The 26,063-nt window shown below is 46.1% G+C and overlaps 1 protein-coding gene across 3 annotated transcripts in view; it reads right to left on the minus strand.

The window, feature by feature from the left end:
* DOCK1 (dedicator of cytokinesis 1) overlaps positions 1-26,063 on the minus strand; it is a 525,518-nt gene that overhangs the window by 133,967 nt on the left and 365,488 nt on the right. The window contains exon 30 of one of the 3 annotated variants that reach the window (XM_078434962.2): positions 174-402. The exons of the other annotated variants lie outside the window; for them this stretch is intronic. Coding sequence (XP_078291088.1) covers positions 189-402 — 214 coding nt within the window. The 3' untranslated portion in view covers positions 174-188. Of the gene's footprint in view, positions 1-173; positions 403-26,063 lie in introns of those variants that run through there. 3 annotated transcript variants of the gene reach the window in all.

Genomic DNA, 26,063 nt, shown 5'->3' on the forward strand with positions numbered 1-26,063 from the left:
TTTTGAGGAGGAGACAGAGAGCGTGTGAGCAGGGGAGGGGCAGAGAGAGGGAGACAAGGAATCCGAAGCAGGCTCCAGACTCCGAGCTATCAGCACAGAGCCCAACGCGGGGCTTGAACCCACCAACCATGAGATCATGGCCTGAGCCAAAGTCGGATGCTTCACCCACTGAGCCACCCAGGCGCCCCTCATTTTCTTGGCTTTAAACAACTCAAACTTGAGCAGTCAACAGATGACTGTCCTTTTAGGCCCTTCGAAGTCTCCTTAGGTTCACGTCCTAGTGGACTCCTGGGGCCAGCACCGCCAGCAGGCTGCACGAGGACAAAAATGAGAGACTCGTGGTCAGCTCCATTCCTGCTTCTGTGACCTGGGACAAGTACCTTAGCGCCCCAGAGACTCTGTCTGTAAAATGAGTACAGACTGAGGAGTTGTGCGAGGAGTATAATGGGAAGCCAATAAATAAGAAACAAAGTAAAGCAGACCTCACGCCCATTAGGATGTCTACTATAAAAAAAAGGAAGAAAAAAACAAGTGTTGGTGAGCACTTGTAGAGAGACTGGAACCTCTGTGCACCATTGTTGGGGCTGTAAAATGTTATAAGTGATATAAAAAGCATAATGGCTGTTCCTTGAAAAGTAAAAATAGAATGACCGAGATCCAACAGTCCCACTTTAGAGGGAAATCCCCCCCGCAAAATTAAAAACAGGGTCACACACAGTATTTGCACACTCCTGTTCACACAGCTAAAGAATGGAAACCACCCAACTGTCCATCAGTGGATGAACAGACAAAGAAAACGTGGTCCATCCGCACAACAGAGCATCATTCCGTCTTAAAAAGGAAGGAAATACCTACACCTGCTACAATATGCCTGAACCTTAGGATGTTGCACTCAGTGAAATGAACTGATCACAAAAGGACACATACAGTATGATTCCACTTCTAGGAGATATCTAAGGTAGTCAAATTCACAGAAAAAAAAAGTAGCATAGTGGATACTGGGGGCTGGGGGGAGAAGAAAATGGGAAGCTAGTGTTTAATGGGGGAAAAGTTTCAATTTTATGAGATAAAAAATGTTTGGGAACAACAATATGAATATTGGTAATGCTAGTGAACTGCACACGTAAAAATGTTTAAGATGATTCATTTTAAGTTTTAGGTACCGTGTCAGAATTAGAAGTAAATTTTTTTTTTTTTAATGAAAAACACACACACACACACGTCCTTATGACACAGGAAGGGCTCAGCACACTGCTTTGTTATTCTCAGCACACGGATTTTGGTACGCGACCAAGATGCCCATTACTGCTGATCTCCACTGGCTACTTTTCTAGGTGAGTGAACGGCAGGCTAATTGGCCTCCTTTTTGCATTGTAAACTTGGTAAAGCCTTATCTGCTGTGGGTGCCAGAAGCACTGGGCAAGATGAAATAAGATTGGTTGATCATCACGGGTTGTAAAACTGCAAAACCATCCCAAATATCCAGAGAAAACCCGAGACCACCTCTTGCAGAGTGAGAAGGTCCAGGACACCTGAGAAAAGGCCTAAGGATGACTCAGGCCCGAAGGGAAGTTGGGAAGGAGACAATAATTTAAATCATTTCAGGAAGTCCCAGAACCCTCTTTCCCTTCACCGAGGATAATACAACAAGGGAACGGACCTCACTGAAAAGACACAGAAAGTCCCTCCTCCAGGGAGGAATGGCAAACACTCAGGACAGTATGCTAACCGGGGAGGGGTCAGCTCCCTCTTCATCACAGGTGGACACGGGAGGTGCTGGGTCAAGGACGACTTATAGCTGGTTTGCCATCAGCACGGAGGGACCAGGGGTGCGCTCCTCTAAGGGTGGACCCTAGAAGAGCTGTCGTGGACGCCCCTGGAAACTTGCCGGAAATGCAGAGTCCCAGGCTCCTTCCCAGGTCCTGTGGATTTGAATCTGCATTTGGATCAGCTCTTTGGGAGATCTGCGTGCACAACAGAGTCTGGGAAGCACGGGGTCCCCCTGACCGATTCTTACCCCGTTCCACCATATCCACATATTTGTGACTCAAAGAAATAAAACCCCCTGAAGGAGCTTTGGATCCGAGGTTGGCTCGAACTTAAGAACAACACAGGCCTGCCCGAATCACACTCATTTCAGATTAATTTTCTGCCACTGGCTCTGGCCGTACCTTTATTTCTCTTCTTCCGATTGCCATCTAATAAGACATAACAGGAGATAAATCAGCCTCCTAGTTTGGGGCATTAAGAGATTGTGGTGATGTGTTCTAGCAGCCCACTGGAGTTTATTTTCTTCTATTTCATGACAACTGAGGCATTAAATAGTCTTAAATCATCACGCTGTCCCTTGCCTGCTCTGTGACCACTCCCGCGGCTTTGGAAATCCAATATGAGAAATCATTCTTTATAGCAACCTCCATAGCTGCGAGCCAAGCAATTTAGAGAACGCTTTTATGAGAACAGTTTCTACATACTCTGCTTCTGTTACAAATTACTCCCTCGCTTTGACAACTCTTACAAAATATGCAGTTTAAGTAATACAAATGGGTTATCAAATTTCCATGACATCAACGGTCAGAAAAGTTGTTCCCCATCAAACAAACCCAGAGAGAGGAGGTAACGAAGCTCAACTATTTACTTGCCATCCAGCCATCCCACCTGATTTAGAGCTCAGCTACTGAAGGAAAGCTCCATCCCCACTTCGGGCCTTTCCCGGGGCAGTTGCTCAATGCTGGATGGGCTGCCTCATCCCTTCTTTGTATTAGGCAGGTGGGTTGGGGTGGGGGAGGGTAGGATACAACAGGCTCCCGTTCCTAGCAAACACAAGTCCTAATCCTCAATGTTAATTACCACCAGGACTGTGATAAGAACATGGTACTCCTTTGATCTAGAACAAGAGATGCGAAAGGAAATTTTTTTAACATCGAGAGCCATCTCATTGATTAAAAAGCGTTAACGTCGAGCATGAAAGAAAGTCCTCCACGAGGTTGGGGGTTCCAACAAGCCTTGGACATGCTCAGAGAAACACAGAAGCACGGGTGCAGCTGTGTCATTGCTAAGACGACGCAGATAATCCCACACTGAGATCCTGCAGAGAGTGGGCTCAGCAAAAGTCCCAGGTCACCTCCCGCGAGACTGAAGAACCAGGCGGCAGGATCCCACGGCACAGAGAGAGCTGGCCAGTGGCCTGGCACTCAAGCACGTGCCAGTCAGGTCCTAAAACACTCGTGAGGATTAACAAAAGTAAATGTAAGCCCAAGGAGCTGCCAGACCAGGGCACAAAGTCAAGTGGTTTTCTGAATTTGCACAAACCACAAAGACAACAGGACTGGATCAAGAAACACAATCTGAGACTCATCCTGTGGTACAGCTAGAAACACGGTAACCTCATCTAGCAAGTAGACTTGAAATCTGTGGCCACTTCCCCACAGGTTTTCTCCTGGGTCAAAAGGCAAGAGACGTAAACGGAACCAGCCCAGCAGGTTGGTGTCCCATTACCGTACAGGGGCCATTACTGAGTCAACTAGAGGGCTGCCTGCCCGCCCCCCAGCCCGGCACCACACAGCCTTACCTGGGCTGTGACAACTCCGGGGAGACGGGCAGCAGCAGAAGAAGGAGACCTCCCCAGGGGAGCAGCTCCCAGCAAAGATAAGGAGGCTGAGAGGTCTGGACGGCAGGATGTCCCAGGGATGGTGGCATTTGTATGGTCATGTGCTTGCTAAGAGGGAGGGTGGGGAAAGCTTGCATCTACATGGAGGTCTGGGAGACCTGAAATGGGCCAGGAATTCTGCTGTGGAAGGGATCTAAACAGTACCGGGCTCAAGCAGGGCCTTACTCAGGAGAAGACAGGTCCCCAGAGAGCAGGACCCCTCCACCAGGGGCCTCAGAGGTGTCTGGCTTCTGCTTCTGTCCCAGGCCAGGCTGGGACCACCCACTAGGATCTGGGAAGGGCATATCCGTCTCCCAACTGGGCACTGTTTGCTATGACACAGTGCGTCAAACACCAGGACATCTTTTGGAGATTTAGGGTCCAATTTTAGAGACCAGATTAAGATGTAAATCATCTTGGGGCATCTGGGTGGCTCAGTCGATTAACCGTTCAACGTTGGCTCAGGTCATGATCTCACGGTTCGTGGGTTTGAGCCCCATGTCGGGCTCTGTGCTGACAGCTCGGAGCCTGGAGCTCGCTTTGGATTCTGTGTCTCCCTGTCTCTCTGTCCCTCCCTACTTGTGCTCGATCTCTCTCAAAAATAAATAAAACATTTAAAAAAAAAAATCTAAATCATCTCCAAGGAGAGGAGGGTGGGAGGGGAGAGTGGACGGTCCCGCAGAGAAAGTGCAGATCCTGAAAAGGTACAGGGGTGAACCGTGACAGTGTGGTGTTTTGTGTTACAGTGTCATTCCTGCCAAGGACCTCGCTGCCCACATGTGTGCATAAGAGGAAGGAGTTTCATCTGCCTTTCAGGAAATGATGGAACTGTCAACACAGAGCATTAAATGTTCAAACAAGGCGATGTAGGGCCAGGCGCACCATTAATCTGATGAGCAGGGCGCCAGTGGGCTCTCCCACCCTCTTTACTGGCTTTCAGAGCAACAGATTGAACTTATCAAATTAACATTACAAAAACCAAATGAAAAGATTTTCTTATAAATGGGTCCTACTTTTAATCCTAAAACAGTTCCGAAGTATTGTCAGGGTACTGTATCTTTTCAATGATGGCTAATTTTACTGTTACACTTTGCATATAATACATGTAAATATTTTTCTTAATTCTTATCCAGAGAGAGATTATAGCAAATTTCCTTTCAAGAAATCAAGACGTTCCGATTCTCAAATTTCAATTTTAATGCCTCCCATTGCTTTCCTTTCGGTTTAATTTCATAATAGCTAAAAATCTAGCACAAAGAGATAAATTTGAAAGCCCCCTGAACAGTTATCCATGCTTCCCTATCATACAGTCGGTGTAAACAAAACACATTTCTCTGACAAATTCCTAAGGCCATAAAATGTCAAAGTCAGAGAAAGTAGGCCCAATGCTGAACTTAGGAAAAACTTCTACGTGAAGAATTCTCACTCTCATCAATACAAACATGTTTTCAAATGCCCCGAAGAGCCCCTACGATACCAAACATTTTGCTTCTCCATACAGCTATAAAGCAGGGTTTTTTATTATTATTATTTATTGTGAAGGAGAGTTGACATACAATGTTATATTAGTTTCCCGTGTACAACATAGTGATTCGACACTTCTATCCATTACTCAGGGCCCCCCACGGTGAGTGTGGTCACCATCTGTCAGCAGACAACGTTACTACAGTGTCATTGACTGTACTCTCTCTGCTGTGCTTTTTCTCTCCGTGACTTACTTATTTTATGAATGGAAGTCTGTACCTCTTAATCCCCCTTCATCTGTTTCGCCCATCCCCGAATCACCTCCCTTTCAGCAACCACCAGTTTGTTCTCTGGATTTTAGAGTCTATTTGTTTGTTTGCTGGGTTTTTGTTTAATTGTTTCCGAACCAGGTTTCGGGCGAACGCGCACATTCACTGCTCCTGCACGTGTGGGCCAGAGACACTGAAACAGCACAACGCATCGAGAGACCACTGAGCTGAATAACTGAACACAGAGACATGTCTCCCAAGTAGGTACAGCATCTCTGACAAGCACCTTTGAGGTTTTCAAGCTCATATACCAACTCAAACCAGCTATATACCAAAAATTTCCTTGAGCTAAACACACACACACACACACACACACACACACACACACACACACATACAACTTCCAATTACTTTGATTTAAATACAGAGATGCCACAAAACAGGGTTTATGCCACCTGGTCAACCTCGTTTTGTAAAGGCCAAGGGCCTGGTCTATGACATGAACACAGGTCTAGAAGAGCCACCTCTGGATCAACTACGAGACACAAATCAGGAAACTTCTACCTTAGTATGGAGACACCACGGCAAACCCACATCTGAATTCTAGTCTTAAACGCAGTCCCTCTGGATTCTCTTCTGATTGCAAATAGACTGGCAGTCTCGTGTAAGATTTTGTTCCTGTGGGTCAACTGTTGAAGCTTACACACATTCGCTGCTACTCCCCGTTTGTCCCCAGGAACTCCGTGTCTTGGCACCCAAGGGGCACATCTCACTTTCTGTACCATGTTACCAGACAGCCACCATCTCTCCTAAACTGTAGGTCCAGAAGGTGGGACCTGGGCATGCATATCATGGGTGTTCCTCTCAAAACCTTGCGCTGGGCAACGTGTGCATTTGGGTTGGGAACTCAAGTACAGCAGAAATCCTCTAAAATTCTTTTAAGGGAAATAAATTCCCAAGTTCATGGGCATCTCCATAAAATATGCTGACCAGTCAGTCTCCAGGGCTGACTGGCTTCTCTCTAGACATCTGGGCTCTTTTCCTACACGCAGGCATCAGAGAGCACAGTCGTCCCAAGGTCAGCTGGGTAATTAAATACAAAATAAAACAATGCATTTGAGTGCCAAAAAGGAAGAACCATTTCTGGAAAAGGAAATCCCATCTTTTAGAAAGATGATAAAGGTAAAGAGCTTTAAAAATTCGGCAAAATTAGGAAGGCGGAGACGAGAGGAAAAAGAGAAAATCTCGTAACTCCACGTCACAGGAAGCTTACGTGAAAGTTAATCAGTGGAACCACATTCACAAATAGGCACTGGCCCTACATGGCCCTACATTAAAAATCAGCAGAAAAAAAAAAAAAGGAAAAGTGAAAAATGTTAAGGTGTGCGATAATCATAAAAATCCTTCCACTTTTTCAATTAGTCACCTCCCTTCTGGCTTCACCTCACTGCCAGAGACCCCACCTAGTCTGGAAGGCTTTAAAATTTAAGTGAATGCCACAAGTGGGCATTAAGAGACTTCAGGAAAAGGCACGACCAACAAAGTTTTCTCTTTGGTATAAATACAAAATTACACTAGAAAGTTGCTCAACATGAAAGAGGAAATTTATTTTCTGAAGCACCACTGAGATGGCCTCAGGTGACCGGGTGCTGAGGAACAAGCTGCTGGCGTCACCCCTCATGGAACAGCGTGTTTCTGGATTCATCTGCGAACGCTTGAAGAGGCTCCCTCCGCCTACTTTCCAGTCTCAACTCCTGACCCGCTGGTGCCCTTGAGCCCATCTGGAACTCGGCATCCAGAGAGGCAAGGAGGCTCCTGTGTTCCTCACTGCTTTGCAGATGCAGTTCCTTCACCCCCACGCCCTTCCCATTCCCAAATACTGCCGGCCCTAGCAAGTTGTTAGAAATCTTGCAAGAACAACCCCCAAACCAGCTTCTTGGTGGAACTCTGGCAGCATCGGGCTGGCCCGGCGTGAATGCTTCCGGCCAAGGAACACACACCACACTTTTCAGTGTCCTGTGATTGTCTGCCACTCTCTCTCTCATCCTCCACTAAAAATTGTTTAAAGCCCCAGTGCCTGACCCAGAAAACATCAGTAGCTGTTGAGTAATAAGACTTTAAATCGAATGCCAAGACTCTCTCGGTGACCGAACTGTAGGCAGGCTCCACTGAGCCCTCTAATCGACGAGGCCTTGACTTTTGCCCCATCCTTGCTGGACCTTCATAGCCTGGAATCCTGCAGAGTCAGTGTAGAGAGACTCTCCCAATACCAGGGATCAGAGATCAATGTCTGATCCTCCTCTGCACCTCAGAGGTACGAGCCCCGGCCTGCCTTTGGCAGGAATCGTGTCACGCTGGCGTACGAGAATCTCCGACGCTTAGTAATTTTCGGTCCACCAAGTCCCGCCCCCGCTCCTTGGCCACACATCCCCGGTTGTTCCTGTCCTAGTCTCACTTGAGCCTGATCTCGCTCCTCTGCTGCGACAGTCCTGACGCCTATCCCAACAGTCCCGAATGAAGTCATCCTTGCTGTCTTAACAAGCGTCAGGATAAATTTTTTTAACGACGTACAGTGTTTCTGATTTTCATCTCAGACTTAAACACAGGACTTAATCATGCCACATCTTCGCGAAAAATAATAATATCACACTGGTGAGTCAAAGAACTAGAAACTTAAAGAACAATGCAGCTTTTCTAGTGCCCTCAAACCTGCCTCTTCATTGCACACGAAGCTGGTCCCACGTGTGCAGTATGATATTAAATCTCGCATCCTCAAATTAACTTTAACTATGGAAAACAGGCACAGCTTTCATTCGGAGGCAGGCCGAGCTAACAGAGAACTACAGAACAGCCCCCAAGTTTCCTCCGAGAGGAGTTCTGGTCCCAAAGGAACTGCCTCCCTTCAGCTCAGTGCCCACCTGCCTCTTCAGTGATGCCTGAGCACATCAGTCTCAAGCACCTCCCTCACCCACCTGCCTTCCCTCCTCCCTTACAGGTGGGGGCAGAGAGGGCATGCACCCTGGGGCTACAGGTGCATGGCGGGCTCAGGTTGGCCACGCAGAGAGGTCAAGGCTCACTTGACAGGCTCTAGGGCAGACACAGAAAAGGAAACACAGGCTGTGGACAAGAGCTGGGCTGGAAGGGGTCCTGGACAAGCATCTGAGGCTCGTGCTATATGCAAAAGGGACCCTGGATTCTGAGGCCTGCCACTGAAGACCCACAGGGCCACCAGAAGGAAACAGGCCCAGGAGACCATCACCAAATAGAAACACAGAGGGAGGTGGCGGTGGGCTCCCGGTGTGTGTATTCGTGTTCAAGGATCCTTAAGCAGCTGGCTCAATGCAAACCCCTGCTCATAACACATTCAGTTTGTTCATTTTTTGTTTTGTTTTGTTTTGTTTTGTTTTGTTTTGTTTTGTTTTTACCAATACTGAAACCTGGAAGCACACAGCCATAGGTGACCTCAACGCCTTAAGAAATGACCATTTCACACTGATGAAAATTATTATTCTACACCATGAAGGTGATGCTGTTTTGCAAACAGCTGTCTTTCTCCTACCCCTGCAAAAAAAAAAAGTTGTTAGTACAGTACTCATTAAAGTTAGTTTTACAAACTCATATTTGTTAAATCAACCAAACATTTGGGTCATTTTGCTAGAATCAATACACATGGCTAGAAGCGCAAACAAAGAAAGCAAAATTTACTTTTCAAAGCTCTTGTTGAATCACGCCAGTGTGTAAAACAGCCTAGGAGAAGCTCAATCATTAACCCTCTGATCTAGAACGAAACCTGCACTCAGGCCCTGCATGCAAGCAGTGGGGAAACCGAGGCCCAGGGTGTGCTTGGAAATGGACTTCAGCCTCTCGACATAAATGGAAAAAAGCTTCAAACCCAACCCCCTTTCCTGATCTTGGCTTCTTTTACAGAGATTCGACGGCACAGATTCGTGTTATCTCTCTGAAGATAGAAACATCCCTCTTCCCAGGGGAGGTATGATTCTGGTATCTATCCAACAGTTCGAGGCTGAGAATGAGGCTGGGAGATTCGGAAAAACTGGTATCCACTCGAGAGATGGCAATGAGTGGGTGTGCCCAGCCCTTAGCCAGCCTGGCTCCCTCGGGGGCCAAAAGCACGGTCAGTGCCTTCAAAATGGCCAGGAGGAAGGGACGGAACAAGTTTCAGCATAAGCACAAAGTAAAGAAAGTCAGATGGTGTCCAGGGCAGACAGGCAGGCCAGCCTGGAGAAGGAGAAATGGAAAAAGCCTGGAGCAGCCATCCCTGTGACCAGTGAGCAGGCCAAAAGCCCCCCAAAGTTAACAATCACAAAGAACTCAAAGCAGACAGACAAGGAATCCCAGGGCCTGTAAAGGAAAAGGGAAACACACTGGAATATAATCCCTGTCACCAGCGAGACTGGTGAAGTTCACGACATAAAGGCAGGGGGCACCCCTTCTCTGTCTTGTGGTCTAACGACCTTCTCAATGGATGGTCCCCGATGGTCTACACATTTCCCTAGGTTCCGGCTGCCTTCTCTGGGGTCCTCCATTCTAGAACGCTCTGACCTTTACTACTTAGGCTGAGTGGCTTATTTCCCATTTTGCTTTCTCCAGGTAGCTCGGAGACGAGTCAGAATTACCAGGAAAGCACAGGCTGATGGGGACAGACGGGGACAGAAGTTCAGAGAGGAGCAGGTGGTGGGAGAGAGGCCTTCTGGGTTCCTCTTTCCGTGTCACCTCACACTGGGGCCTCTGTCTCGCAAAGGCTCAGGTGGGGCGACTTCTGAGAGGCAGTCCACCAGAGTCTGCCAGCAGGGGAGGGGGGCCCCAGCTCCCTCCTGAGGCCGCCACCGGCCTGTGGGGTGTTCCAGGAAGGAAGGCTGTGCCTGCTGAGCCCGTGGAGGCCGCTGACCACCTTCCCTTCCACGGTTCTTGGGGCTTTGTGCCTGGATCACCGCCTCTCAGAACACGACTAACATGGGGGAAACAGAGTCAGCTCCCGAGGGCCAGGATGCTCCAAGAAAGGATACAGAATCTGGAATAAAGAACGCCACACAGACACCTGCTTTTTAAAAACTCTGTCTCCAGAAAAGCAGGAGAAAAAGGGCCAGGAGGCAAGGTTTGGGGTGAGTATGGGGTGTGAGACCTCAGGTGAACTGACCAAGTCCTGTCTATATGACTATAGCACGTAGACCTTCCAGAATGTCCAGAACGGGTTGGGGAGGCCACACCAGGACTCAACCAGACCTGCTGACAGATGATGCTCCAGCATCCCAGGACTGCCGTAGCAAATACCCACAAATTGGTGGCCAAGGACAAGAGAAATTTTGTCCTTCACAAGGGCAAAACTCAAGGTGCCAGTGGGGCCATGCTCTCTGTGCAGCCTGTGTGGGAGACTCTGTTCCATGGTTTTCCCTTAGTCTCTCCAGTATAGCTGGTGGATGAATCCCTTGTGGATACATCACTCCAACCTCTGTCCTCGTTGTCACGGAGCCTTCTCCCTGTGTGTCCCAGTCTCTATCTGAGCCTGCTTTCTCTTCTTATAAAGACACCAGTCATTGGATTAGGCCCCACCCTAATTCAGTATGACCTCATCCTGGCGTGATTACATCTATTTCCAAATAAGGTCATAGTCACCGGTACCAGGAGTTAGGAACTCCACGTATCTTTTGAAGGACACAATTCATCGCAAAACAGATGCCTTGGCTGTATCACACCCTGAACACCTCCAGGTGACCTGAGTTACTTTATGAGCGAGACAATCACCAGGCTGTTTGTCACCTGTGGGTGGATTTTCTCTCATGAGCAGGGCCTTCACGTCCATTCCCCAGTCAAAACGCGGGGAAGTTCTGACGAATGTGCCCAGTGGATTTTCAACGGTGACGTTCTGTCAACTGCAGCCTTGGGCCTTGCGACATAAACCCAGATACGTTTGCTGGGCGTTTCTCTTGAAATCAACCAATAGCAGTGTTTATGCGTCTGCGTAAGGTGTAAAAAGAACCAGCTCCGAGCAGATCGTCGGCCCCCACACTCCCTGGAAGACAGCAATCTCAGCTGCGAGACAATTTATGGCCCAGCTGGGGAAGAGAGAACACTGAGGGGAAATGCTTTCTGGTCGACAATGGTCAAAGCAATTGCTTGGTTCACTCAAGGAGAACTGAAGGATACCCCAGTAAATTTAAAAAGAAAGGAAAACTTCCTATTAACTCAACCATGAGAGGTAATGTAATGAAAAGATTTCATTTCAGTTAATGAATGATTTATTGAAAATGCAAACAAATTCACTGTCTGCTACAATTATCACTAGAATTTCAAAACAGGGGATCACTATCTAATTAGTCACAGATTTGAATTAACCCTAAACAAAGGGATTCATCTGTGAAATATTTGATTGGCTTACCTGTGATTTTTGACACTAATTAGCATATAGATATTATTTGTATGGGTATTAAGTTTTAGGGTCACAGAACACAGTATCACAAAGTATGCGTGAGCAAATGCTGAAATTACAGTGCTCATAACTAGGAACCAATCTGATCTTAATACAGTTTTTAAATTCACATTGATTCACATTTAATGGATTATTTTCCCTACAGATGGGTTATTACACGTGGTAGGGAATATTATTGCTTTTCCAATACTATGTTTGGTGGGGTGAATTAAGTAGTGTTTGTTTCCTCTCCAGATAATATCAACGACACCTTGAAATGAGCGCTGTCTGGGCCAGGCGGTGGAGAAGAAGGCACCCAGTAGGTAATGGGTGTTGAATCGATACTCTGGCTCCAACACGACACCTGTGGCTGCCACCGCTTGTCTATAAAAATGATTCCCTCATTTCCCTCCTCACTGAGCTGACTGTCATCGCAAAGGGTTTTCAACCTAATGCCACAAGCGTCTGGTTCGTGCTTTCAATGTTCCAAGACGCTCAAACGCGGAGTTTACTAAAGTTTACTAAAGTTTAGCAGAGTTACTAAAACTTATAAGTGTAAAATTGGGGAGGGACATCGAATGACTGAGAGGTATGTTGTATTTCTGAGGAACATCATTCCGTTGCCTAATTACAAAAGTGTGATGAGAATAATCCCATCTAATGCTTCCTTCATTGGTGTAAGTTGCAGAGTGCCAGGATGGCTTTCCACGGCTCACTGTCCTCGTTGTCCCCTTCCATGAAGACAGTGCCCACGACCGTGTCCTATGTCCCGTTTCCCTCTGCTCATCCCCACGAAGAAGGTTCACTATTCTCATGACCCATCGCCTCTCTACCACCCACCAGGAAAGGAACCCCTCCAGATGCTGCTAGCTTCTGAGCCTTGGACCTGTGCGTCCATGTTCTGCTGGCCAGCACATCCTACTGGAAGCTTCCACACCCCAAACCAAATCTGCCCCGACTTTCTTCCCTTCCAACCGACTTAGCCCTGGTCGGAGCATCCAGCCCCGTCTTCTCCCAACTCCCTTCTCGCCTTCCACAGCTGGCCAGTTGCCTGCCAAAATGAGACTCCCCAGTGCTAAACACCTCCGGCTTCCTCCCACCCCGTGTGTGCCCTCCAGCTGCTGATATCCTCTGAGCTGTCATTCACGGCCATGTCCTCTCCACTGGCCTCTGTGTCTCCACAGCCATCCTCACCTGAGGCCCAGCAAGTGCACCAGACACCCTGCCCCGGTCCTTCTCGTGGGGAAAAATATGAGCGACTCTACCTCGAGCCACTGAAAGGGACACAGCTCATCTCACATCACAAGGCTGACATGGCCCTCCGGGACACTTTTCCAGACTGGTCTCTCCTTCTCTGTTTCCCCTCCCCCCCGCCCGAGAGCCAGCCTCCCAGGGCCAGCTCCTCTGACCTCATCAATCCCATCCCACAGGGGCATGCCTCCTTCTTTCCTCCCCAGCACCTTCTCTGCTGGCCTCTCTCATCTTGCCCTTAGCACCCCGTCCTGACATTAGCCCTGTGCACAGACCTGGCCCTTCCAAGGGACCTGGGGGTTTTCAGAAGCTCAGCACTAAGGTAGACGAGGGGAGACTATTCTGTACAGCAACTGCTTTGCAGATGTGTTGAATCAGAGCAGAGTGGGAGTATACACAGGACAGAGACAATCTCTCGCACAGAGAACAGCACGTTTTCGATGTGTCTGCCGTGACAGCTTGGTAAAGAGACAAAAGCATGGGGTGCTCAGTTGGTTAAGTGTCCAATTTCGGCTCAGGTCATGACCTTGTGGTTCGTGAGTTTGAGCCCCACGTCAGGCTCTGCGTTGACAGCGCGAAGCCAGCTTGGGAGTCTCTCTCTCCCTCTCTCCCTGTCCCTTCCCCATCCCCACTCCTGCCACTCTCTCTATCAAAATAAATAAAACTTAAAAAAAAAAACTATAGGGGTGCCTGGGTGGCTCAGTCGGCTAAGCGGCCGACTTCGGCTCAGGTCATGATCTCGCGGTCTGTGAGTTCGAGCCCCACGTCAGGCTCTGTGCTGACAGCTCAGAGCCTGGAGCCTGTTTCAGATTCTGTGTCTCCCTCTCTCTGACCCTCTCCCGTTCATGCTCTGTCTCTCTCTGTCTCAAAAATAAATAAACATTAAAAAATTAAAAAAAAAACTATAGAAAAAATAAGAGAGACAAAAGCAAACTCAACTGCTAATTTGCTTTGCAAATTAGAGCACAGCTAGTCTGGGTCAATCCATTGGGCACTGATACGCAAAGAACAGGCCGTGTGCTGGGGCACTGGAAGGAGCGCGGGGACTTTTCGGGATCGGCAGGTGCAGCTACTCTGCTCCGGGAAGGCCCTAGCTCCAGGCACCGCCTCTCTCTCTTCTTCTGCTTTCCCCTGTGAGGAAGTCGTGTTTCAGTGGTTTGCAAGGCCTATGGGAAAAATAATTGGCGAGTTTCTGTAATGAAATAGGGTGCTTGCCTGGCATATGATCAGTCAGGTAAGAAGTAATCCACTTTTTTGAAGCAGAGTCCAAATTTTTGAGTAAGAAGGGCCCTCAGAAATATACAGCAAGTATAACATCTGCTCATTTCACAGATGAGGAAAGGAAATCCTAGAGAGGCTAAGAAATTTGCCCACCACCATGGGGAATGCCATCAGAAAGCTACAACCTGTCTACCCCAGACAGGACCCTTGGGTTTAACTTAACAGAGCAATTATCAGTCTCCAATGGAGAAGGTGTAAATATTTTCCACAAACCCGATTTAGGTTTGTTATGTTTTTAAGACCTTAGTTTTACCTATAACCGCTTTTTTTTTTTTTTAATTTTTTTTTTTCAACGTTTTTTTATTTATTTTTGGGACAGAGAGAGACAGAGCATGAACGGGGGAGGGGCAGAGAGAGAGGGAGACACAGAATCGGAAACAGGCTCCAGGCTCCGAGCTGTCAGCCCAGAGCCTGACGCGGGGCTCGAACTCACGGACCGCGAGATCGTGACCTGGCTGAAGTCGGACGCTTAACCGACTGCGCCACCCAGGCGCCCCTATAACCGCTTTTAAGAAGAAAAAGAATATATGATAGCCATCTGATTGCACAGTCTTGGGATGAGGCAGAACCCTGAGCCTCTATGAGCACACATCTGTGGGTTGTGCTTGTTGAAGGGGCTCCTTTCCCTATCCCAAATCCACCCCCATCATAGTTCTGTCATCCTGATTCAAGAACAGGCCAATTCACATAAAATACAGCCCTTGGGAGGTGAAAGACCTGGGCTCTGAAAACTGATGAAAGATATTGAAGATGACACAAACAAGTGGAAAGATATTCCATGCTCATGGGCCGGAAGCACAAATATTGTTAAAATGTCCACACCACCCAAAGCAATCTACAGATTTAATGCGATCGCTATCGAAATACCAACAACATTTTTCACAGAACTAGGACCAACAATCCCAAAATTGTCATGGAACCACAGAAGACCCCAGATAGCCAAAACAGCCTTGAAAAAGGAAACCAAAGCTGGAAGTATCATAATTCAGATTTCAAGTTATTTTACAAAGTTGCAGTAATCACTACGGTACTGGCAGAAAAATAGGCACACAGATCAATGGAACAGACCAGAAAGCTCAGGAATAAACCCGCATTTATATGGTCAGTTAATCTTTGGCAAAGGAGGAGAGAACAGCCAATGGGAAAAAGACAGTCTCTTCAACAATTGGCGTTGGGAAACTGGACAGGTACGTGCAAAACACTGAAGCTGGACCACTGACTTACATCACACACAGAGACACATTCAAAACAGATTAAAGACCTACATGTGAGACCCCCTATAAAAATCCTAGAAGACAGCACAGACAGTAATTTCTCTGATACAGGCCATAGCAATGTTTTTTTCTAAAGATGTCTACTGACGCAAGGGAAACAAAGGCAAAAACAAACCGTTGAGACTTCATCAGAATGAAAAGCCTCTCCACAGAGTAGGAAACAGTCATAAAACCAAAAGACAACCGATGGAATGGAAGAAGATATCTGCAAATGACATATCTGGTAAACGGTTAGTATCCAAAACATATAAAGAATTTATACAATTCAACACCCCAGAAACAAATAATGCAATTAAAAGACGGGTAGAAAACATCAACAGGCGCTTCTCTAAAGAAGACATCCATATGGTCAACAGACACATGAAAAGACACTCAACATCACTCATCCTCTGGGAAATGCAAATCGAAAGTACAATGAGATATCATCTCACACCTGTTAGAATGGCTAAAATCAAAAGACAAGAAACAACAAGTGTTGGAGAAAACGTGGAGAAAAAGCAACCCTCACGCACCGTTGGTAGGAATGCAAACTGATGTAGCCACTGTGGAAAACAGTACGGAGTTTCTTCAGAAAGTTAAAAATGGAACTGCCCTATGATTCAGTAATCACACTAATGGGTATTTGCCCGAAGAATACAAAAATACTAATTCGACAGCATACATGAACCCTGATGTTTATAGCGGCATTATCTACAACAGCCAAATTATGGAAGCAGCCCAAGTGTCCACGGATAGATGAATGGATAAAGAAGAGGTATATAAGGACAATGGAATATTACTTGGCCATAAAAAGGAACAGAATCTTGCCATTTGCAATAACACGGATGGGGCTACAGAGTCTAACGGTAAGTAAAATAAGTCAGTCAGGGAAAGACAAATACTCTATGATTTCCCTCATACGTGGAATTTAAGAAACAAAACAATGAGTAAAGGAAAAAGAGAGAGAGACAGAGACAGAGAGAGACAAACCAAGAAACTCTTGACTCTAGAGAACAAACTGCTCGTTACTAGAGAAGAGGTGGGTGAGGGGATGGGTGAAGTCGGCGAAGGGGAGTAAGGGTACGCTTATGGTCAAAAGCACCGAGTCAAGTGTGGAGTTGTTGAATCCCTACATTGTATGCCCGACACTGACTTAACACTGTATGTTAACTATACTGCTCTTTTAGGAAAAGTTTCAACTTCTAAATAAAAACTTCCATTGCAAGTCTACCTGAGATAGGCCTTAAGATAAGCGGGCAATGACCCCCACGGGAGCGTGAGTCTGGCGGAGGTGGGGGGGAGGGGTAACAGCATAAATCGATCTGTGAGGAGGGACGGACTGAGAGAGGCGGTCACTCACACCTGCCCGCAGGCTGAGAGAAACGGGAGGGACCTCCCCACACTGCGTATCTGTGGGATCTTCAGGAGCCTCCCTGAAAGCTGAGGGAGCTCACGGTGTCCTTGAATCCTTGAGGTAGACCAGGTGACCAGGAAGGTTCTAAGGGCAAGTCAGAGGTAAGGAGTCTGGTGGAGGAAGTGAGTCAGATGGTAACATCACACCTGGGATTCGCCCGTCACCAATTCTCTTTTTGCCCCAGCACTATCCCACTATTGCCAACGTTACCCTGAAGCCCTGTGACAAACCGGTGGCCCATCTCTCTTGCGAAGACACGTAAAGACACATGGCATGGTTTCACACCCCCCAGTCCCATGAAGCAGCATAGAAGAGGTTTGCAGCGGAGGCGGCCAGGAACCCACCTGCAGCAGCCCGGGTCCTGACCTGCAGAAAAGGCCCCCCGAGGCCCTGAGGTCCTGGAGCCGGAGAGAACTCGCAGCGTCCTTCCTTGGGGCCGGCATAAAGGGTCCCCAGAGCCCAGACTGTCTGGAAATACGCCATGTTGGTGATGTGGGGGCCCCAGCAAACATTTCACGGAGGATTTAAAAAGCAAAAGAGAGAGATGGCGAGACAGACAGACAGACGGATCTGGAGTGGTCACATTGGAAATGCACATAATGAAAACTGTCCAAAATCAGAGTGGTCTGTTAGAGACACTGTCAGAGGCCAACTGTAACCGCTCAGGCAAATCGATGAAACGTATCTGGAGGCGCTTTGGACGCGCAGACTTCCCAAGGATCCGCTGTAGTGTGTGTCCTTGTGAGCCCACAGATACTTGCTCCGGAGTGGTACGGGGGCAGAGCCTGACAGTGGGGGCCAGTGAGCACACTGTGGGGGCTGCAGAAGCCCAAAGAGAGCCCAGCCTCACCTACGTGCTCTCACAGGCCCTCCTGTCGCCAACGACCCCTTGTTCAGCAAATTCCTTATGGCCTGCATTTCACTCCACTTGGCTTGTGACCGGAAATGCTGTTTGTCCCTATGTTCCATCTATTTAGGCTTCTAATAAACAGTATTCACCTCCTGCAACAGGAGAGAAGGGAGGCTGACCTCTGCCTCCCGAACAAGGAGAATCAGCCAAAGCCACGAGCAGGAGGCCAATACCAGGCAGCTGTGGCTCAGCTACGAGCCCCGAATGAGCTTGAGCAAGCCCCACCCCCACCAGGTCCTCCTTTGTTGACTGATGTGACCGGAGGCACCTCTGACTTACAACAACCCCCCATCTCTGCCGCTTGGTTGACACCAGGGCTGTGAACTAGGCATCTGACCCACCAAGGCATTCAGAGTTCCATCCAGGATTTCTAGAACTGCAACCAGGGTCAGGTATGTTCTCTGAGAACAGGGAGCCGGGAGGCCTGAGCTGAGCGTGGCAAGTGGCCATATTCTCCACCTGCCGCAAAGGTGAAGGGGCCAAGGCAGGAAGGAGTGAAGCTGGCTCGAACTAAGAGGCAGAGGAAAGACAACACTGAAACCCCTAGGACCGATTATCCCCAGATGCCCATCTAAACTACTGCTTTGCAAGTGCCTTGACCGTCCTTTTTTTTTTTTTAACTTTATTTATTTTGAGAGAAAGAGAGAGCAAGCGTGCCTTCGTGCGTGCACACAAGTTGGGGAGGAGCAGGGAGAGAGAGGCAGAGAGAGAATCCCAAGCAGGCTCTGTGCTGTCAGTGTAGAGCCCCACGCGGGGCTCGATCCCACGAACCATGAGATCATGACCTGAGCCAAAATCAAGAGTCAGACGCTTAACCGACTGAGCCACCCAAGGGCCCCTAGAATATGGCTTTTAAAACATGAAATTGAGAAATCTCAATCACTGGATTATTGGAAAATTGCCACCCTATTACTAGTCCAATTAACTTTGGGGATGGTATTAGGTTGGCCAGCTTTCCAAATTGGAATGTGTGTAGTATATCGGGTGGCTCTGTGTTTATTCTAGGCGCCGTTCTCCTGCTGAAATGAATGCATGTTGCAAAGTGTCAGGGCGCATACATGTATTACTGTCTTGTTTCAGACAGGATTTAAAGCTGCTTACGAAGAACTTATAAGTAAACAAAAATAAATTTTTTAAAAAAGGTGAGGAAAACCCAGAGAAAATAAGGTAGGGGACTCCCTATGGAGCTCACAGTAGGGCAATTTGTTTTTCTTTTCCTTTTTTTTTTTTTAAGTTTATTTATTTTGAAAAAAAAAAAAAAAAAAGAGATTTTGCAAGTGCATGAGAGTCGGGGAGGGGCAGAGAGACAAGGAGAGAGCATCCCAAGCAGGCTCCACACTGTCAGCACAGAGCCTGATGCAGGGCTTGATCCCACAAGCTGTGAGATCACGACCTGAGCTGAAATCAAGAGTCGGATGCTCAACCGACTGAGCCACCCAGGCGCCCCTCAATAGTTCTTTTAGTAAATCTGTGTTGTATTTAAGCTACTCTGAGCCTGTGTCCTGACCCTTGTAACCAAGATCCAAATAAAAGGATATGTGCCGGTTCCCAATCTCAACCTAAACCAGCAGCAGTCGGGCTCTAGAAGGTTCTAGTCAGGTTCCACAGTTGAAGCAGAAAGGGATGCAAAGTCTCAGTGATGACATACGTCCCCAAGGCCCAGCAACCTTAAAATCCTGACTCCCGGGTTCTTACAAAACAGATCATGCAATTAGCATATGACTCAGCGATTGTACTCTCTAGGCACAAACCCCTATACACAAATGACCCTAGCAGTTTTCTCCATAATAGCCCCCAGGCCGGACATGATCCAGATGTCCTTTAATAGTTAAAGCTGTGCCATATCCATGCTACAGAAGAGTCCTGAGCCATCAAGGGAAACTCTAACAATACATACAACGCAGTTGGATCTCAAGAGAATTAGGCTGAATGAAAAAAAAAAAAAATACAGCCTCAACGGGTATGTACTGTGTGATCCCACTACATAACACTCCTGAAATAAAAAAAGTTATAGAGGTCAGGAAGAGACTAGTGTTTGCCAAGAGTTACGGATGGACAGGGAAGGGGGGTGATAGGCTATCGAAAGGTAACAGGAGGGATTCTGTGGTGGAAATATTTCCATCGTGGTTGTGGCGTTGGTCACGTGACTCTACACGTGGGATTCAATTGCATAGAACTGAACTCAATATACACACACATACACACATGTAAAACTAGTAAAATCTAAACAATAAAGTCCATGGATTGTACCAATGTCATTTCTTGGTTGTGATACATTGTCCTATAGGATGTTACCAATGGAAGAAAGTGGGTGACGGGTACGTGGGTCTCTCTGTAGTATTTCTCAATACTGCACGGAAATCTACAATTATCTTAAAATAACAAGCTAACGAAACATAAAATTCTGTTTTTCTACTCTTACTCTCATTTTAAATAGCACAGAAAAGAGGTCTCATCACAATATCTAAATAAACACACTACAAAAACACATGAAATGATAAGAAGAAGTAAATCCTATCTGAAGTAACTTCAGCCAGATCCTCAAGTAACTCTATACATTTTTCGCATGTGATCTCTGGCATTAATTTAAAAATAACCTAGACATTCAAGAAATCAAGATACAGCCATAGACTAAGACCCCCTTCTCTACAAGAAAGACTGTAGAAACAGACCCACCAAGAGTGTTTAAGTGATTAAGAGAATGATGAGTAATTTTATTTTTGGTTAGCAAAAATAACCAAAAGGAAATTCCATAACAGAAGTTTAGAATATAATTCATAGGCTTGCCGGCATAATACATGACAGATAAAAGAAATATGGAACTAGAAGATATTTCAGAAAAAGAAATCGAAAGCACAGACCAAAAAAAAAAAAAAAAAAAAATGGATAGAAGGCATAAACTAAAAAGAGGGCATAATAGATACATGTAATTTGATGAAAAACTCTAAAAAATATGTAACTGAGTTTCAGAAAAAGGAGAGAAAGAGAATGAGAGAGAAGAAATACAAACAAATCAGACATTTTCCTATAGAGAAAAGGATGGGCAGAAGTGAAAGTAACCTACACATGTTTGAAACACATAATTATAAAAGAAAACAAAAGGGCGATTAATAAGGGCGCCTGGTTGGCTCAGTCAGTTAAGCATCTGAGTTTGGCTCAGGTCATGATCTCCCAGCTCATGAGTTTGAGCCCCACATCTGGCTCTGTGCTGACAGCTCACAGCCCTGGAGCCTGTTTCGAATTCTGTGTCTCCTTCTCTCTCTGCCCCTCCCCCTCTCACCCTCTGTCTCTCTCTCAAAAATAAACATTAGAAAAAAAATTTAGGGGTGCCTGGATGACTCAGTTGGTTAAGCATCCGAATTCAGCTCAGGTCATGATCTCATGGTTGATGGGTTCAGGCCCCGCGTCGGGCTCTGTGCTGACAGCTCGGAGCCTGGAGCCTGCTTCAGATTCTGTGTCTCCCTCGCTCTCTGCCCCTCCCCTGCTCGCACTCTGTCTCTGTCTCTCTCAAAAATAAAAACATTAAAAAATTTTTTTTAAAGGCAAATTAACAAAAATCAAGAATAAAATGAAATTATCCTAAATATCAAATAGATGAAGTTAGCCACACTTCAGCTACCCCTTCAAGTGTGTGCAAAACAAAATAATTTGACTATTTCTTGTGGGATACATTGTAAAGAAAACATAAAGTACTTTGTAGTCACATTGTTAGTAATAATATTCGTATTGCTATTCTGAAAATATTTCACATATATGTGTACATGTGATAAATAAATGTTATATGTTATACATTCTATATTGTGCACTATGTATTATAAATTAGTATATATTATTCACATACACATATATACATATATAATCACACATCTACAGATACGGACAAAGGAAAAAGTAATTATGTTAGTGTAATTAGCAACCAAGATTTTCAGGGGAAGAAAAAGAACTTTACAAATGAAAACTCAAGGGTGTTGTATGGAAACCAATTTGACAGTAAATTTCATATATTAAAAAAAAAAATTTAAATAAAACTTAAAAAAATAAAAAAAAATAAATAAAAACTCAAAAAAGATAAGTTAAAACTTCAAAATCCTAAATTGGAATTGGAAATAACTGTATGAGTTCGGTGGTTGCGTTTTCTATTGAAAATGTATTTTCCAGTCCTACCTACTAAAAGGCTTGGCAAGAATGACAAACTCAGTTGCAAATGAGCACCCTGATTGCCCAGCTTATGATCTCTAAATACCAATTCCCACTAAAAGCACCTACAGTTCATTGGTCAATTCCAGGTATGGGGCAGGACATGTGGATCCAATCAGCCAGGGACTTTTTGTCATATCAGAAAGCCAAGCCACGATCTAGGAGGACTCGGGTATTTAATACAAGAAACTTAGCCACGGTTTATGATGTTACAGTTGAATGATGGCTGTAACAGGGAGTTACCACACTATTCTACTTTTGCATACATCCAAAAGTTTCCATAATAAAGAGTTTAAAACAAATAGATTAATTAATTAAAAAAACACATTAGGATTAAAAACCCACTGGAAGAAATGACACATCACCTTCAGAACAGCATTAAGACTCCACAGAAACAATGAAAGCCAAAGATAGTAGAATTATCTTCAAGTTACCGAAAAAAAGTAACAGCCCCAAATTCTTTACCTAAAATATTGGTCAAAAATGAAGCCAAACTGAAGACGTGTTTAGGCAAATAATTAAAGAATTCAAAACCAGCAGATTCAAGTGTTCTTTCAGCAGGAAAGGAAAAAAAAAAAAAAGTCCCAGATGGAAAGTAAGAGGGACATGAAAGGATCACTTAATTACCATGGAAAGGGAGCAAGGTGCAGGGTGATACTGAGTTATGTGAAGGGAGGGCAGGGAAAGGGTTCAGGGAGGCACCCTGGGGGCGGAGTTGATGCAGAAGCCCACAGAAAAAGGGACAGGGAGGACCCCACACAGCAACCGGAGTACCACACCTGCTCCGGCATTCGACAGATGCTCTGAGAGTGAGGCCACCCCTGGGCTCCCTGGAGCCCAATTCTATCAAATTATCTCATCGAATAATCTGCTCAGACAGCCCCACGGTGGCCACAGGGAGGATTTTCAGGTAACCCCTTGCTACAAAGCCACTGTCTTCAAGGACTGTCAAGCACTGTGGTGGTAAGGGTGTCTTGAGGAGCATCCTCAAGTGCCCCGCACCCTCCCCCCAGCCCCAGCTGCACTTTATTAAGACCCCCCAATGCCCCCAAGACAGCCTGAAGTTGTGGTCTGACGTTGCCTTCTCCCAGTGAGCGTGCCTGCACTCCTCACTCCCCAGCCCCGCAGGCCCCCTGCATATGGAACAGACGGCATGCGGGGTCCTCACCTGGAGTCCCTGTCTGACCTCCACACTGAAGGGGAAGCAGGGTGGGGAACCCCCACCGCCAAAGCTGCTAGCTAAAGAGGAAACCTACGAATAAACCAGAAAGTTCTACATAAAACGGTCAGCAAGGTCATTTGTGAGTGATGAGCCATTTGCTTTATATCTTCCAATATTTTCCATAATTAAAATGGATTTCCCTCATGAAATAAACAAAATACACCGAGCACGAAATTCGGTGCCTTATGAAATGTGCCTGTTTCACACTCAGATCTAATAAAAATCCAATCACAACTTGAAAACGGTTATTTTTGATAGATTAGACAATATGATTTGATTTGATTTTTTTTTAGACAATAGGATTTTAAGTCTCATTTGGGACAACAATAGTTTAGAATAATAAAGAAGAAAAGAAAAGGAATAATAAGAGAGCCCAGAGCCGCCAAATATTAATATTAAAATATACCATAACGGTAGTAACCAAGACAATGTGGTCCTGACCCAAGAATAAAAGATTATATCACTGAAGTAACCCAGATTGCCCAGAAATGACCAATAACACTACCAAAAAAAAAAAAAAATTAATTGAAAGATCATTTTTAAACTGTAGAAGATTTTTCGTAAGTGGTATTGTAATAACTATTTGCAATTTAGCAATCAACTCGGATACATGGAGCGCAGAGTCAAATTCTAGATTAAACTGAAAACTTAAATGTAAAACAATAAAATAAATATAAACCCCATAACTGAACATTACATTCGTGGATAAAGGGTGCCAAAGTAGAGACGTGATAAAGAAACAGATGGGGAGATGTGACAAGTTAAAATTTGTATGTAAAGTAACATAAACATTTTAGCATCAGACATATATATATAATCAAATAAGATGGCAAACAACAACACAGGACAAATATTTGTAGAAGTGTTAGATGGGTTCATATGAGCACTGTCTAAAAACGCTAATAAAATTCTTAAGAAAAAACATTAAAACCAATACATAAATAGGGAAAAGACGTGAATAGTTTATAGAGCAGAAACTAACAGAAAGAAAATGCATAGAAACTATATTATCCTGCAAAAAAAAAAAAAAAAAGGAAAGACAAAATACAAATATAAACAAAATTAAGCAACATTTTACCTGTTAAATCAACAAAACTTTCATTTTGAAGCTAATACTGAATCCTGGCAAGGGTGCAATAAAATCCTCTTGGAAAGCAATTTGACAATATGTATCAGGCCCCAGTAATCCCATTTCTGGGAATGCATCCTAGGAAATAATCCAAAATACAGAAACCATATGCATGAAGACACTCAGCACAATGTTATCTGTAACAGATACAACTTGAGAGCACCCTCAGAGTATAAAAAATGAGGGGATGTGCTGGGAAAGCACCGGACAGATTTGCAAGCAGCCAGGAGGCAGGTTGGGGATGACGAGTCTGTAGTAACATGGAAAAATGCTTCGCAGAGACCGGTGCGTCAGAAGCTGCAGTGCACAGATGATATTTACACTACGATCATAAGAAAGTAAAACAAACACGTATAAAGATGTGCGGGGATCCAAGCCGGGCAGAGCTGTAGCGGGGTAGGAGTGTTCCTACCGCTCTTACTCCTCTGCGGCTGGGGAACAGGATGGTCTCACTCCTTCCATAACCAATGAATGTGACGATTTGATAGCAAACACCACGCCGTGCTCTCTGCCCTGTGAGGCAGCACGCCTTCTGGAGCCTTCTGTGAACTCCCTGGCGAGAAATCAGGTCAGGGCTGCAAAACCGGGCTCTGCCCGGATCTCACCGGCTCGCTGGGCTATGAGGTACACTCTCCCTCGCCCGACCTGCTCCTTCACAACCCTGACTCCCGGTGGCAGACAAGGAACCCAGCAGTTCCGTCCACGAGCGTGGGCGTGAGAGCACAGCTGGAGGAGGCAAGCCGATGACTCATGGTTCGGTGCAGCCGAGCAAAACCTCGGCGCCACGCTCCGGGAGCCAAACCTGGCAACTGGCTCTCAAGGCCTCTTTCTGCAGCCAAGCGGAGGGCACCGTGGCCCCACACAGACCCAGCCACGCTTCCCCGTCCTCTGCCAGCAGGACCCCGGAAGGCTCTTCTCCTCTGCCACAGTTTGGACTCTCAGGACACGTTGCCCTTGTTCGGAGAACCCGGCGCACTCGTCTGTTCCTACGCGGTAGCGGGAAAGAAAACGGAGTACTTGACAACCCATGAGTTGCACTTGTCCCCCCCCCCCCCCCCCCACCAGCCCCCTGCCGGCTGCCAGGTCCACAGCATCGCTCTGCAGAGACTGCCTTTTCTTCTTGTTTTTCTTTTTAAAAAGTCTGCAACTGGGGCCCCTGGGTGGCTCAGTCGGTTAAGCATCCGACTTCGGCTCAGGTCATGCATGGTCTCCAAGTTCACGGGTTCAAGCCCCATGCGGGGCTGTGCTGACCGCTCGGAGCCTGGAGCCTGCTTCCGATTCTGTGTCTCCCTCTCTCTCTGCCCCTCCCCTGCTCGCAATCTATTTCTTTCCCTCTCTCAAAAATAAATAAAAAAGTTTCAAATAAATAATTAAAAATTAAAACTCTGCCACTAAGAAATCCCGCCTGGGTATCACCAAAACAGAGCTCGCTCTCGGGACTCAGCATAACTCTGGAATCAGCTGAGGCAAAGGGAATGTGGAGCCAACAGGACAGTTACTGCTGCCAAAGAATCACGGAAAGAAACGGCCAAGAGGAGAGAGGAGGAGAACAAAGTAGGTGGGAAAGTGTGGTACGTAATGGAAAGGTGGAGGTGGA

This window comes from Panthera onca, chromosome D2, assembly GCF_046562875.1.
Source record: "Panthera onca isolate mPanOnc1 chromosome D2, mPanOnc1 haplotype 2, whole genome shotgun sequence".
NCBI lineage: Eukaryota > Metazoa > Chordata > Mammalia > Carnivora > Felidae > Panthera > Panthera onca.